This window comes from Bos grunniens, chromosome 20 (assembly GCF_055505025.1).
Source record: "Bos grunniens cultivar Pamir isolate PY7600 chromosome 20, Bosgru_T2T1.0, whole genome shotgun sequence".
Taxonomy (NCBI): Eukaryota; Metazoa; Chordata; class Mammalia; order Artiodactyla; family Bovidae; genus Bos; species Bos grunniens.
Window position 1 is genome coordinate 29561915 of NC_141184.1, and position 17140 is coordinate 29579054.

The 17140-nt window shown below is 38.2% G+C and overlaps 1 protein-coding gene across 5 annotated transcripts in view; it reads left to right on the plus strand.

The window, feature by feature from the left end:
- The window catches only part of CDH6 (cadherin 6), a 150185-nt gene that overhangs the window by 81937 nt on the left and 51108 nt on the right, over positions 1–17140 (plus strand). For 4 of the 5 annotated variants that reach the window (XM_086362532.1, XM_086362536.1, XM_086362533.1 and 1 more), the window contains exon 2: positions 1731–2087. The exons of the other annotated variant lie outside the window; for it this stretch is intronic. In XM_086362532.1, coding sequence (XP_086218658.1) covers positions 1860–2087 — 228 coding nt within the window. In that variant the 5' untranslated portion in view covers positions 1731–1859. The remainder of the gene's footprint in view (positions 1–1730; positions 2088–17140) is intronic. 5 annotated transcript variants of the gene reach the window in all.

Genomic DNA, 17140 nt, shown 5'->3' on the forward strand with positions numbered 1-17140 from the left:
GAACTGTCATTACCTAATTGGTCATCAGTCATCCCACACCTGTACCAAGGCCACATAATGACAAATATACTGGTACTGGCATTCTTCCAGCATGACTAATTGTCACAGTACTAATTCACTCACCTGTGGAATTTTCAGCTTCCCCAGCCTGCTGTCAAGAAGATGCATAATAATGGAATAAAGGTTTAAAGATGCTGAACACTATGAAATATTTCACGTATATTCCACCAGAAAACTTCCACTTAAATATGTGTTGGGTGGCTATAATTATTCATTGCTGAGGTTAGAAAAAAAAAAAAAAACTGGTCATATATACATTTACCTGGTAGAAAATTAGGAGACAAAGGGACAAATCTTTCAGACATAGAGGAAAAAAAAATACTGATCAGATTGCCTAAAACCTGTTCCTTTATCTGCGTTTATTTACCTGTATTTACCTATTTAACTGTAATATATATTCTACCTTACAAAGCCCTTCATTTTTGTGTTAGTATTATTTAAGAAAATATTTTTTCTATTCAAATAATAAGATAAAGGAGTAATTTATTGGTTTTTTTCCCCCAAGAAATGTGGGAAAATTTAGGAGGGAGATATAGGCATGCATTAGTTTAGGTAAAATGGTAAACCAAATTGTGATATCTTTGCATCTTTGCCAAGCACTCTGGCATGAGGATTTTTTTTAATGCTAGACTGTGTTTGTAAAAATTAATTAATTTTAATCAATTTATATTAATTAATATTAAAAATTAATATTTTTTTATCAAAAATTATGACCTGAAATTATAATCACTGACTTTTCTGAAGATCTTGTCATCTATTGCCCTCACTGTGGTATTGAGGTACATTTGATGTACCTCTGAATATTACAAAGAAACTGTCCGACCAATTTTAATATAGGCAACTTAGTTGCCTATGATACAAGTAAAATTTAGAGATAAAAGCCAACCAGGATTTCCTAAAGAAAATTGAAGAGAATTGTTCATTTTATTCTCTATACTATTAAACACAAATTCTGTAGCTTGTTCATTAACCCATCCTGTAGTGTTAATTGGGTCATATGAGGAAAAAAAACTTTCCCTGTTAAGTTTGGAAAACACTGGATTAAATACAGGCTTATCATCATTGCTACAAAATTTCACTTCAGAAAAGTCAATACGCTAATGAGCATTCTGCAGAGAAGACATAAGGTCTTTTCCAACCTTGTTTGACCTGGCTGTTCCATCAGAACACATCTCAGAAGCCAAGAGTCTGCAGAACAGGTTTCTGCCTTCCCATCACAGGTGCTCAATATACTTTAGCAAAATTTCAACATTATCCACTTTCAATTGAATCAAAATTGTCTGTGATATTCTTTCATGAGGATAAATATGCAAATAGAATCAGAAACACAAACTCATTTCTTCTAACCAGATCTCAGCCCACATACTCGGAGGTAAAAGAGTAGTGAAATAATCCACTCTGGCATGTTGACCTACAGCAAGCTATTACTTAAAATAGGATTTTTAAGTGATAGAAAAGGAGAGAGGAAAACAGTAGCTTCATACTTGGCACCCGCCTTCTGTTTAGCATATCTGAAAGACCGTTTTCCTCATTTCAAAATTGATAGCCAACTTATTTTTTTGTTGTTTTGCTATTCAAATTTCTGTCCTCTTTTTTCTCCAGAGCTATTTGCTCTAACACTGAATTTTAAGCATCTCTAAAAATGCTTGATATGTTATTATTCTTTCCAGATATTCTCTGACAGCCAAGCCAAGAACATTAAGGAAGAAAGGAGGAATGAGGCTGGATACAGTGCAGTGAGAAAAGACATTTCAAGGAGAGGGGTACCTGCAACTCAGAGACTGAACTGTGGCATCAGAATGAGAACTTATCGATACTTCTTGCTTCTCTTTTGGGTTGGCCAGCCCTACCCAACTTTCTCAACTCCATTATCTAAGAGGACTAGTGGTTTCCCGGCAAAGAAAAGGACCCTGGAGCTCTCTGGAAACAGCAAAAATGAGCTGAGCCGTTCGAAAAGGAGCTGGATGTGGAATCAGTTCTTTCTCCTGGAGGAATACACGGGATCCGATTATCAGTATGTGGGCAAGGTAGGATTCCATTGGGCTCTTTGACATTCTGGTTTTAAAAGCCTGAAGAAGTTGCTTTTCATAAATAGAACAGGGAGGATGTGAACTCTTCCCCCAGTACAGTAAGAATTGTTGCTTATCTGGTAAGACTTTTTTTTTTTCACTTGAGTAGTTTCAGAAAGAAGACTGTAGCAAGAAGCTGAGAAATGTTAGCACTGCAACAAAGAAAGAGAAATGCTTCAGTTGAAAATGAAACGCCCACAACCATACGCATAGGATTATCATAAATCCTTTAATTTTTACTTTAGCTTGAAAAATGTGGTCCAGCTACTCTATAAAGTAGGATGTATTAAAAATAGGAATAGAGAGATTAAGCTGTAAGGAAAGGAAGCTTCCTTTTTTTCTCATTCTGAGGAAAAAAAAAACATTCTGAGCGTTTGTCCTTTGGCCAGATTCAAATTAACTATTTCTTAACTTTGCTACCTACAGAGCCCACTATGCTCTGACCAATCGGAGATCTTTATCCTCAAAACCCACTATTGCCTTAGATTTAGTTGCATTGCTGCTGCTTTTTTGTCTTGTCTCCAATAATTGCTAATAACCAGGCATTTCAAAACCTTATGATTTAATTGTGGCAAAGTTCACAAAAGAGGAAAATGGTTATGTAAAGGTGCCATTTCCAAATATCATCTGACCATTTTATTGACTCCAGAAAGTAAAATGAGGAGGCATGGCTTATTATAGCCCTTACAGACTACTGGAGCTGAGTCAGGGAAACAGCTTGCTTATACTGTCATCATGAATTTCACTGAAATTTTATCATCAGTCACATTCCCACTGCAGAAGATCTGCATCCTGCTAAAAAGTGAGAAAGACAGGGATACAGGTCTGTACTTTGTAGATTCTCTGTTTCAGAACATGGTACTGATCAGGAAAATAATTGTCACACATCCTTTTCATAAACAAACTAGGGACAAACGTAATAGAGATAATAAAACGTCTTCATTTATGAGTACAACTACAATTTTAGAACATCTATATTTGGATATCATGCAAATAGCATAAATTTTACAGATTCCAAGGGCTGCATGTTCACACTTCAATCTGTTATCAAATATCCCTGAATAACCGGATGCAAATATTCTTTTTAAGTATCTACCAAAATAAATGAAGGAAAACCATCCATGGTTTGGGCTGAGGTAACCAGGCATTTTTCCAATGAAGTGAATTATTAATGTGGCATAACGTAAGAGAGGAAGTATTCCGTGAAGGGGTGAACATCAACATGGATCCTTGAGGGACTAGCCTTGTATTTGCTATGAAATTCACAAGCTGTGTGACTGCTGAAGAAAGACAGTCCACTTACTCATACTTCACTCCATTTCCTTTGTGAAATTTGAATAGCACTACATTAATAGGGCAATTATTGTAAAAAAAAATAATCTTATAATCTTAAAAGCACTTTCTACAATACAAATAACATTATTGTCATCGAAGATTAAGTTTTTAAAAGTGCTTTATTTAAATGATTGACTCCCCTTTTTCTTTTCTTTTTCTTCTCAAATTGTGATGCCATTTTACATTAAAAAATAGCATGTATTTTTAAATACAGATATTTCAAAACACTAGAAGCAGCAATGGGTAAAACCTCAGAAGAATCAGTTTTATGATTATGATTGTGAGAGGTGATATTGCCATGGGAAGAGTTGTGAGCTGTGGACTCAGGCAGATCTGAGGCCGTTTCACTGTGCTGACGGGTGCCAGTTGTGTGGCCCACAGAGGTTGTTAACCTTTCCAGGCTTTGGTTTGTTCATCTAGAAAATGCAGAAGCAAAGCCTATCTACCTCATAGAGTTGCAGTGTAAAGTGAGAAGAATTAGTAGCTGGCACATAGTAGGTGCAGAAAGAAGTTATTGTTATCGATGAAAACTCCATTGAATATACTCTATTAAATCTTTAATGCATGGAAGCTGATTATTTTTATATCACTGCAAAAGTAAAATGATGTAATTAACAGATCTCTCAGTGGGTGGTAAATGTAGAGGGTTCTGGGGAAATCCCTTCACAATCACAGCTTCAATTTGATTCATTGGATTTGTATACTTTATTGGCAGCAAGAAAAATTGCCCTTCTTCCTCCACTCATCTGCCCCTCCCCCACCTCCTTGATGTTCTAATCCATAAAGAAGAAATATCCCCCGGGGGAAAAGTCAACCGCGGTAACTGAAGTTATCGTAGATGCCAGCATTGCTCTATCAAATGTATGTAAGAGGTGTTCCTGAACTATTGATAAGGCATTTTCCTGAATCTGTCTTTATATTTTATCAACAAAGAGATAAGACAATTTTTTTACCACAATTAAAAGTGGGCAAAAAAATAAATATTTAAAAAAGGAAAAACAGATTTGCTTCTCATGAGGCAACAGGTTGGTCCACTTTTTTGCACTGCACAACTTTTCCACATTGATTTCTGCACCATACTTGCTTTTTAACATGGGCTTCCCCAGTGCCTCAGCAGTAGAATTCACCTGCAATGTAAGAGACACAGGTTCGATCCCTGGATGAGAAAGATCCCCTGGAGAAAGACATGGCAACCCACTCCAGTGTTCTTGCCTGGCGAATCTCATGGACAGAGAAGCCTGGCGGGCTACAGTCCATAGAGTCACAGAGAGTTGGACAGGACTGAAGCAACTGAGCACATGCACGTGCATTGTGGGAAACTCAGCTTCACAAACATTAACATATGACATCATCAAAAGGAAGGTAGCGCCACCTACTGTTGAAACTGTGAACTACTCTGAGTTAGTAATTCACAAGATGTCTGATACCTCAAGGGTTGCCGTGTTTCGCTCAATCTTTAAAAATATTTCCCAGTGCTGCACGCCAGGGTGCCTTGGTGCAAACGCTGAGAACCAAAAGACTGTGGTTAGATTGACATATAAAGATGTACAAAAGCTAATAGAACCTTAAACTGTGCTATTGTGCTAAGTCGCTTTAGTCCTGTCGGACTCTGCAACCCCATGGACTGTAGCCCGCCAGGCTCCTCTGTTCTTGGGATTCTCCAGGCAAGAATACTGGAGCAGGTTGCCGTTTTCTCCTCCAGGGGATCTTCTTGACCCAGGGATTGAACCCACGTCTCCTGCATCTCCTGCATTGCTGGTGGATTCATTACCACTGTGCCACCTGGGAAGCCCATAAATAATAGCTACTCAAAGCCTACTCAAAGACCTAAAACTGAAAAGATTCATCTTTTCATGTAACAGATAGAGGCATTAACTGAGGAAAAGTAAGGCCATGAGCAAATGCACTTAAGTAGAAGAAAGACGTTTTTACATTGTAAGTAATGTAATATTTATATGTGTGTTCTGTTTATATATGAATTCCTTGGTTCCAGTTATTTGGGTGCAAGTCGATAGGGATGACAGTAACAATGGAGGAAAAGGAGAGAATGGGTGTGGGAGCAAGAGGCTACCAGGTGTAGAAGGAGAAAAAAGAAAGCCACGTAAGAGTCCAAGAAACAGCAGAAAATGGATCTGGAGGACAGTGATAGCCAACGGGAATTTGCTATATGGCTCAGGAAACTCAAACAGAGGCTTTCTGTCGATCTAGAGGGGTGGGATGGGGTAGGAGATGGGAGGGAGGTTCAAAAGGAAAGGGATATATGTATATCTATGGCTGATTCATGTCGAGGTTTGACAGAAAACAACAAAATTCTGTAAAGCAATTATACTTCAATAAAATAAATAAATAAAACCATGAAGTGAATACAAGATGAGCTTTAAAATTGAAGCACAAGCAAAGGTAGCAAGACCTTCCTTCTCATGCTGTCTTAATGCGTGTGTGTGTGCGTATGTGTGTGTGTTCAGTTGCTTTAGTCATGGCTGACCCTTTGCGACGCCACGGACTGTAGCCCACCAGGCTTCTCTGTCCATGGGGATTCTCCAGGCAGGAATACTGGAGTGGGTTGCCATGACCTCCTCCAGGGGATCTTCCTGACCCAGGGATCGAACCCATGCCTCTTATGTCTCCTGCATTGGCAGGCGTGTTCTTTACCACTAGCACCGCCTGGGAAGCCCCGCTGTCTTAATTAATGCCCCTCAGCATTTCTCTGTGGCCATAAATATTTACACAGGAACGTGTACATGGCACAGCCAGCAAGGGATGCATTTGTTGTGTATAGAAGTGAGGAAGGCCAGTTACAGCTGAAAGACTGACGGCCCAAACTCTGATTTATGAGACAATTCTCAACACTTCTACTCACCTGAAAAGGTAGTGGCAGGTAGGGGTAGAAAGAAGTGGTCCTATATTGGGTAAAAGTTTGTGAGCTTAAGATATAGGTATCGATACAAATAAGGAGTATATTGTTTTCTAAAATACATAACCATTTGGGGAAACTTTTAGCTGATTTAGCATAAGCCGCCTCTGTGTCACCTGGGAGTTTGTCAGAAATGTAAATTCTTAGGCCCTCACCTGAGATCTATTGAATCAGAACCTGCTTTTCAACAAAAGCAGAATTTTAGGTGAATTTTATGCATATTAAGGGGTTTCCCTGGTGGATATGTGGTAAGAAATCCGCCTGGAGCACAGGAAACAAGGGCCTGCGAGTTCAATCTGTGGTTTGGGAAGATGTCCTGGAGAAGGAAATGACTACCCACTCCAGTATTCTTTCCTGGGGAATCCCATGGACTGAGGAACCTGGCAGGTTACAGTCCATGGGGTCACAAGAGTCAGACAGGACTTAAGGCCTAAACTACCACCACCACCATACACGTTAAAATTTGAGACGTGCAGCTTTTAAAACTACGTATGTTGGCCTGCGTGTCACTTTCCCAGAGATTCCAATTTACTTGCTTTTTAATTAAGTATTTATGATTCTAATATGTGGTGAAATTTGAGAACCACTGCCCTAGGAGAATATTATTGGCAATAATTATAGCAAGATGTGGCAAGATGGGTGATAAAATGGGCATCCCCAAAGGACTGTGGAAATACAAAAGACAGGGGCCACCTGGGCTTAGGGGTTCAGCAGAGCTTCCTAGAGAAGGTGATGGGATTGGGATCATGTCTTAAGGAAAGAGCATGAGTTAGCCCACACAGCAGAGGGAGAGTTACCCAGACTTCCCAATTAACTGAATGCAGAAGCCAAGAGAGAGAAAGCAGGAGGTTCCAAAAGTCAAAGATTTCAAGATAGAACAGTCAGGATTGTGAAAATGTCACTGATGCCAGCACAGCAAACAGAAAGAGGTGCATATTTTCTTGTCAATGGTTAAAGGAAAGAGTATTGGATTTTATGCAAAATCACTTAGATTATCTTTCAGTTCAGTTCAGTTGCTCAGTCGTGTCCGACTCTTTGCGACCCCATGGATGCAGCACGGCAGGCTTCCCTGTGCATCACCAATTCCCAGAGCCTACTCAGAGTCATGTCCATTGAGTCGATGATGCCATCCAACCTTCTCATCCTCTATTGTCCCCTTCTCCTCCCACCTTCGATCTTTCTCAGCATCAGGGTCTTTTCCAATGAGTCGGTTCTTCGCATCAGGTGGCCAAAGTATTGGAGTTTCAGCTTCAGCATCAGTCCTTCCAATGAATATTCAGGACTGATTTCCTTTAGGATAGACTGGTTGCATCTCCTTGCAGTCCAAGGGACTCTCAAGTCTTCTCCAACACCACAGTACAAAAGTATCAATTCATCAGTGCTCAGCTTTAGTTTTAGTCCAATTCTCACATCCATACATAACTTCTGGAAAAACCATAGCTTTGAATAGATGGACCTTTGATGGCAAAGTAATGTCTCTGCTTTTTAATATGCTGTCTATGTTGGTCATAGCTTTGCTTCCAAGGAGCAAGCATCTTTTAATTTCATGGCTACAGTCACCATCTGCAGTGAATTTGGAGCCCCCAAATCTGTCACTGTTTCCATTGTTTCCCCATCTGTTTGCCATGAAGTGATCTCTGGCTATATGTAAACTGAATAGAAAAATAAAAGAGAAGCATTGTAATTTTCCATTTTCAGAAAATTCCATGTCCTTCCTTTCAGCTTTACATAATACAGCAATTCCTTGGTAAGTGGTATATGGTCTAAAATTAAATTCCGTAAGAACATAGGTAGATATAGACTTTGAAGACATTGTTATTCATTAATACAAAGATGAATATATTTAAAATCTCAGAACTATACACATTTATAGGCAAAAAATTCACATATTATCATTAACCAACACACAGCAATGATTAACTCCATTGTCTCCTCCATTTTATCTTTCACAATGTTTTTAATCCTCTCCTTCCACACAATGTATTGGTAAAACTAGTTTCCATTAGAAGCTCTCAAGGTGCTTCTATTTTTAGTAGCATATCAGATCCATTTCTGTGGAATTTGATAAACTATATATTTCATAGATATTTTCTTATGTTAGCTTTTTGGAAGTTGGTAATGGTTTCCTTTGGGGAAGTTTATCCAAAAATTGATATGCTGTGCTTTTTTAAATACCATGAAAATGTGAGTTCTCTTTGAGGCTCTGATGTACAGGTCTTCCTAATATGCCTTTCTCTTGAGTCTTTAAAATTAATGTCTACCCAATTCAACAAAGCCACTAGTCTTAGGATAATTAGACAGTAATGTTTTAACATCCCATAGAAATAAAAGTTGTCAGACATATACACCTTTACAATTAGGAATGAAGCATCATTTGTTCCTATAATTACATGGTCCAAATTCAATAAACATGAAGCAATATTTTATTCATTCAGAAGACCATTTAAAAGATGCCATTATTAAGAGATTGCTTTCTTATATTATTTTTTTTAAAAGATCATAAGCTTAGGAGTAGAGACCTCCTGGTACTAATTTGATGGATGGTTTGGAGACTCATTTAACCATTGTTGCTTGAACATCAGCATCAGATTAAATCATCATCATAGCTAACAATTACTGAGTTTTACTTTGTCTCAGACACACTGCTAATGTCTCAGGTGCACTCCTCACCAATGAAGTTCAATCTAATACCTAGATAATACTTATATCTCTGTTTTACAGAGAAGTAAACTAAGGCTCCGGAGAAGGCAATGGCACCCCACTCCAGTACTCTTGCTTGGAAAATCCCATGGACAGAGGAGCCTGGTAGGCTGCAGTCCATGGGGTCGCTAAGAGTCAGACACGACTGAGCGACTTCACTTTCACCTTTCACTTTCATGCATTGGAGAAGGAAATGGCAACCCACTCCGGTGTTCTTGCCTGGAGAATCCCAGGGATGGATGAGCCTGGCGGGCTGCCGTCTATGGGGTCGCACAGAGTCGGACACGACTCAAGCGACTTAGCAGCAGCAGCAGACTAAGGCTCAGATAGGTCCACTGCTTTAGCCCGAGGTCTCCTACTGCTAGCACTTGGCAGTTGGCCTCTGTCTGACCTCACAGTTTCTGTGTTATATCCCCTACCTTGTACATCCACTACATCAGAGAGCCATTTTGAGGCTCAAATGAAGAAACAGTCCTAGAACATGCTAGAACTTGCTTTAGCATTCAGTGATTGCTTTCAATTCAATACCACAAATACGTACTGAGGACCTGAGGGGTGAAACCCAAGGGTAGAGAGAAAAGGGGAAAAAAATTAAAGACTACTTTTGAAGAGCTACACAAATGTGTTTGCATTATTATTACTTACATTCTTTTAATTTTTCTTGATTTTTATTTCCAGAACATATCAGTGTTATTCAAAATAGTTATATGTGAGCATTTTAAAATTAGATATGCTATTAGTGGTTTCTCTAGTCATCATTATGAAAAAGTGACTTTTCTTTTTATTTCCCTTGATAACCTTCTCTAAACTTCTGTTCTGGTTCAGTCACCTGCAATAATCTTTTCTCCCCATGTCAGAACAAGTGCCTTTGGGCACATCTTTATTCTTCATCATTTAAGTTTAATGCTCAGAAATTTTAACATTTTCACTTTTCAACTGGTTAGTGTGTTTAAGAAAACTTGCCTTTACTTGCTCCTTGGACGTACTTTTAAAATATATTTCAAAAAGTAACTACTCAACTGCCCATAACTGGCAGTAATCCTCATTTTGTTTCCACTCTCATTGAGCTGATTTTACTTTCTTTATGACAAAAGCCTTAATTTCTTATTTTATACTTAAGAAAATGTCCTGGGTAACACCAATTCACTGAGTCCTGACCTTCCCTGTCTGCAGTCACTCACATGGAGAACAGAACAGTTAGAATGTCTGACCTTGGTCATAAAGCCAAAGGCAGTGTTTGGCTGCCTGGGTCACACCGGCAGAGGGAACTATGGAAAGCCAAACAAGGGCCCAGTTCCTAATCCTGCAACTTCCATGCTATTATGCCCGTGGAATCCTATATCCTTCTGCTTATAATTCAATTTGTTGAAGAAAATGGAGGGATCAAGCTGAATAAAAGAGAGTTAAAGGTTCAAATCCTTTTTGTTCCCACTTAGCTATTTTCCCCTCCATGCTTTACAAACCAAACAGAACTAGAGGTTGTCAGAAGGTTACAAAGACTCTGCATGCTCATTATAACAAATCCCCCTAAATCTAGCCTATAGACATTGTTAAGTATTTCTTTATGCATCACCTTAACTTGTTTGTACTATTATGGAACCATGTAAATATTTGATTTGCACCAGAGTTCTTCATTTTTTGTCATGTTATGGGTCCACTCCAGACACAGAGCAGAATGGTAACATAAATATAGAGAATGCCAACATCCCAGTTTACATGTCTTTTAGAGTCAGAATTGCTAATTATCATTTTGATTGACTCATTCAAAAATCAGATAAAAATCCCTGACATATTGGTAGTCAACAGTCAATGGATTCTTAAGCCACTGATTTTTTTTCATTTTCATTGGCTTCCCTGGGTAGCTCAGCTGATAAAGAATCTGCCTGTGATGCAGGAGACCCTGGCTCAATTCCTGGGTTGGGAAGATCTGCTGGAGAAAGGATAGGCTACCCACTCCAGTATTCTTGGGCTTCCCTGGTGGCTGAGCTGGTTAAGAATCTGCCTGCAATGCAGGAGATATGGGTCTGACCCCTGAGTTGGAAGAGCCCCTGGAGAAGGGAACAGCTACCCACTCCAGCTACCCACTCTGGCTTGGAGAATTCCATGGACTATATAGTCCATGGGGTTGCAAAGAGTCGGACACGACTGAGCAACTTTCACTAGTTCACTTCACTCACATTGATATGAATGACAGGTTTGGTGCATTATTTTAAATATGAAAAACTACAAATATATTGTAACCAGAAAAAAATTATGTATAGTTTCTTCCCGTTTTCTAGTCACAGAAAGTACATGTGCACAAGAAAAAGGAGACATTTTAAAAGATTAAAATGTATACATGTGTGAAATATATGGATAAATATTTTAGGTGGATTGATGTGCTTCAGAAGACTTGAGGGCCATAAGGAAAGCATAACAAAAAGCCTGAAATATCAGTCTGGATGTGGGATTTAATGCTGACTAGAGGGAACGGAGACTGGAGTTAAGAAGACTGTTGAAGAAGCTATCTCAGTTATGGCATTTTCAAATAGATTTGGAGAGAAAATGCTTTTCATTCATTCAACAATTATTCACTGGAGACTGTGAAGTTAATAGCATGGGCAGCGTGCCTATGTTTGATCCTTAGCTACACTGAGACTACTTGGGTAATATTGGGCAAGTTATTTAACCTCTCTCTGCCCTCCATTTCTTCAGCTGTTAAACGAGGGGAGTGATAAAGTTGTTGAGGTGAGGATTAATTAAGGTAATATACAGAAAGAGCTTAGAATGCGGCCAGCATATCATCACTAGCAAGGAACTAAGGGAAGGCCAGAGTAAGGAGGGCAACATCCCCTCAGTACTATCGAGTGCATCTGCAGAGAACAGCAAAGGTGAAGAGCAGAATGGACCCAAGGTGCCCAGGCGACGGTGCTGCTATTGCTCAGTCTCCTCTGAAGTCAAGTATGATAGGCCAGAAGATGGGGCCAGAGCAGCTAAGGCAGCTGCAAACACAGCTCAACAGCGATTCCGAGTTCTCTTTGCTATCTCAAATAAACCAAAGATAAAATGAGCACTACACTTTATGTAATTTGATGATCCTGGTGACTCTTGTAGATCCTGCTATTAAGGCTTTTTCTCATTTCATTTTAAAAATCGTTATTTAACACCACAGCTTGGAGTTTATATTATTTAAACTACTGTGAAATGTTATAAAACTTCAATGCATCTAACAATCAAAAATGACTATTGCACTTAGGATATAATAATGTTTTAAGTTGGAATTATAGTAGCTAAGTTGTTGAGATCCTTATATTATTGAAACAAAGTTTATTATTGTGGGAAAATTACTTTTGATTTAATTATTTAATTACCCTTTTTAAGAACAACAAAACTTTTTAAACTTTGACCTTTAGTATATTGAGTACAGATTTATATTGGGTTCTAGGTCTGATCTTTCAGTTAGTACTTTAGATATTGTATTTAAACCTTTGAATATCTATATCTTTATAAACTCTGCAAGACCCTAGACTACACATCTCACCCATCTTTTTATCCTTAAAGATAACCTAGCACAGATTTTGCACATTGGAAACAAATATTGCTTCAATTAAACAGTAATGACCACAAAAGATAAAAACCTGCCATATTTTCTAAAAACTTCCTACCAACTTATTGGTGTGGATGATTTAATATGGATATCATTGATAGTGTTTTGTGTTGTTGACAACTGAAAATCTAGTCTATGTTAGGTAGTAAATATTTAAACCAAATTCATTATGAAAGTCTTTCCATAGAAACTATTTCTAAAAATTTCACATCAAAATGACACAGGTATTTATACTAGGAGAAAACTCGAGCTTCCTTACTAGAAACCAGAGACATTAAAGATAACACAGTTGTATGTACATCTAAAAGGAAAGATAAAAATGAAAATACATAGCAAATAATACTGTATCATAAAAGTTGGTTCCTTTAAGACTTTTACAAATGAAAAGTCAGACATTATTTAGGATCTCACAGAAGAAAGTTTGGAACAAATTGAGAAAAAGTCAGAGTTCACCAACAGAAAACAAATTTTTTCCTGAAATTCCTAAGAAGCTACACTGTGCAGACGACTCAAGTGCTCAGTGAAAGAAAAATCATTGAAGACCTAAGAATGTTGATTGCAGTGATTCACAAAAAAACAGCTATAGAGAAAAATGGAATAACAGAGGGAGAGAAAAATTCTGTATAATGACTAATTCTTTTTTTTTACCAAGTATATATTCTTCTAATCAACATATTTTGAGTTCTCACAGGAAAAATAATCATTTCTGAAAAATGATCTCATCTTAACTCTTTCTACTATTTATGAGTACAATTCAGAAGCAAAACATGAAAGAGAAGATGCCAAGAAAGTTCTGCTTTAAAACAGTTATATAAAACTTTAGCATGCTTTATTGTTTTCTTTTCATAAGTTGTGAAGCTTAAGACTCTGGCTCATTTACTTAATCTACATCCTTGCATTGTTTCTTTTTTGTTTTCCCAAAGAAGATAAATACCTCCCAGGAGCAAACTTTTCCTTCAGAAATCAAATTAAGCCATTTTTATACCTGTATATTCTCTAAGTTTGAGATTACTGCCAAATAAAAGTGTTTAAAAAATTTTTTTAAGAAATCAATAAAGTAGAGTAGATTATAAGAAGTTACTTTATCATCCATTTGTATCTTGAGTGTTCTATCTACTCTCCCAACTCTATATATTCTGTAAAAAGAAGAAAAGGGAGGAACCGTTTACCTTGTACAAAAGCTATGATCTTGACAATTACCAATCTACCTGCCTCTTAGGAGGAAATAAGATTTCCAAATCGAATCAAGAAAATTAGATGACTTCGGCAGACTTGAGTGGCAGGACTTTAATTTTCTCTCCTTTTCAACAGACTGGACATCATGTTACTTAAGTTTTAAAGTGGTAATGAGGCAGGCACAATCTTTACCACAATTCAAACTATCAAGTAACTGCAAAGAAGGCGGGGAGGGTGCTGGATAGGGAGGGACAGAACAGAAAACGAAACACAAGGTCATCCCCTGGCAGGTGAAGAGGCATCTCAGATGGTTTTTCAGCAGAATTTTATTGCAGGAAATTTGTAATGAGACAAGAGCAATGATAATAGTTTTCCACATTTTATCAAGCACTACCGTTTACGAACTGCTCTCATATGTACAGCATTCCTCGTGATCTGAGCACTGTTCCTGTTGAGCATGATTCAGTCCTTTTGGGTGTGAGGACACAGAGTCCCAGAGCAGTTAAGAGACCAACACAGCGCCACTGCCAGCAGAATGCCAAAGGTGGGGATGGAGTTCAGATCTTTGATGTGATTTAGTCTAATACTCTTCCCTTAAAAGATATTATTACCTTGTTAAAGTAGTAGAGGGTATTTCAGGCATGGTGTGCAAATAGAACAGTAGCAGAAAGGCTTAGGAGTTACAGCACTGAGTTTTGTTATTCTGTTACTAAGTCATGTCCAACTCTTTGGGACCCCATGGACTCCCCTGTCTTTCACTATCTCCCAGAGTTTGCTCAAATTCATGTCCATTGAGTCAGTGATACTATCCAACCATCTCATTCTCTGTCGCCTCCTTCTCCTCCTACCCTCAGTCTTTCCCAGGATCATGGTCTTTTCCAATAACTCAGCTCTTCACAGCAGGTACTCAAAGTATTGGAGCTTCAGCTTCAGCATCAGTCCTTCCAATGAATATTCAGGATTGATTTCCTTTAGGATTGACTGGTTTGATCTCCTTGCAGTCCAAGGAACTTAAAGAGTGTTCTCCGGCACCACAATTCAAAAGCATCAATCCTTTGGCCTTCAGCCTTCTTTATGGTCTAACTCTCATATCCGTACTTGACTACTGGAAAACCCATAGCTTTGACTATACATATACAGACCTTTGTCTGCAAAGTGATGTCATTGTACTGAGTTTAGGGCACAAACATCACTGTAAGAACACTATTTCTAGAAAAGGACAACACAGTTCCTATGATAGTTTCCTTTGTTAGATTGTGGGAATTATCTTACTGAACTGACTGGCCTACTTTTATGCATCTGTTTGTGAGTTATACCAGTACAGAATTTCTATTCAGTATATCATAACTTAATCTCCAAATTCAGTAAATGCACACTGGATTCATGCAAAGCTATTAAGAAAAGGAGTGAAATTGGAACCCATTTTAGAATCTAGTTCTTAAGGAAGCAGTTGGAGGTCACTGTCCATTTCTCCTGCAAAAGTTCCTTGGCCTCTAGCCTGCCTTACTTCTGGATGATCCTGATATGGCCATCCAGATTGAACACATTTCTTTTTCACTGATTGTTTCCCAGTTATTCCCTTAAAGCAAAAAACAGGAACAGAAAACAAAGCAATTTAAATTATTTAAGAATTTATAAGCTGTTCCCCTGCAAGAAAAACTAAAGCTAATAAATGAACTCATAATTTTTTCTCCTAGAATTGCTCACTATTATTTCTTGACTGTATGAGTGGGTTACAAAATTCAATTTAATCATCATTTATTGGACATGTACAGGATGCTTGGGAGTTATGAATTTGAATGAGAAATAATCTCTCCCTAAAGCAAACTACTTGTTTTATAAAGAGATGGCTTTAACTTTTTAGATCCTAAGTAAGAGTCAACATAACTATATTATATCCAATATGTTTTTTACCTTTGAGGAAAAACATATTTAGGGAAAAGTCCATTAGCTAGTGAGAAATATAATTTTTGTTTATTTCTGATGCTTGAATCATCATGTCTCAAATGTCTGCATTTATCTATTAATATTTTCTTCCAAAGTCTATTTTTCAGGGAGAGAAGGTGAGAGGGGGCAGGTGGAGTGTGTATGTGTGTGTGTCCTTAGGTTTGACAATTACTGAAGAGAGTACACTGAAAGGCAAAAAGTTGGATTGTAACTAGTGAGTTACAATGCCTTACTAAATCAATTTTCGACTGGGTATCTGGCTCTCAGCTTGATTTACCACTGGCTTTTTGAAAATGAAAATGTTAGACTAAACAGGAGCTGAGACTAAATGTCTAGTCTGCCAAAGACCTTGGACTTCCAGAGCCAAGCAAAAGGCAGTAAACAACGCCTTTTTGGGAAAATAACTGCATGCGGTGAAGAAACCAAACTGCATTTGTTTAATTGATAAATCCCAAATGAACAACAACATCTATCACAGTTTATATCATTTGTGCCAATAGAATTTACAAATAACTTAGCCTGAGGTCTCTTATAGTAAATATAATGAATCCAATAGTGTTTATAATTATGGTAGGGAGTGCTGACTGGTAGTATGCTCTGATGTGAATAAACAGGCAGATCTTGGTAAACTCCCTGGGTCTGCTGTTAACTTTGGATAAATTACTTAACCTCCCTGAACGAAGTTTCTCTGTAAAACATAGAGAAAATAAAGCTTATCTCCTGGAGTGATTATGAGTATTAATTGATTAACAAATGAAGCACTCCTGCAGTTCAGTTCAGTTGCTCAGTCGTGTCCAGCTCTTTGTGACCCCATGAATCGCAGCAGCCAGGCCTCCCTGTCCATCACCAACTCCCGAAGTCCACCCAAACCCATGTCCATTGCTCAGTGATGCCATCCAACCATCTCATCCTCTGTCGTCCCCTTCTCCTCCTGACCTCAATCTTTCCCAGCATCAGGGTCTTTTCCAATGAGTCAGTTCTTTGCATGAGGTGGCCAAAGTATTGGAGTTTCAGATTCAGCATCAGTCCTTCCAATGAACACCCAGGACTGATTTCCTTTAGGATGGACTGGCTGGATCTCCTTGCAGTCCAAGTGACTCTCAGGAGTCTTCAACACCACAGTTCAAAAGCATCAATTCTCCTGCAGTACCTAACACATAGTAAGTGTTCACCAAGGGTTAGTTTTCTTCCTTTACTAAAATTCTTGAAGGACCACCTGCAGTTCCAGCTCACCTCGAATTTCAAAGATTAAGAACTACCTTAGTTTGCTATCACCACTGTAATGAATTATCACAAACTTAATAGCTTAAAACAGTACAAATTTATTATTTTATAGCTTTGGAGGTCAAGTCT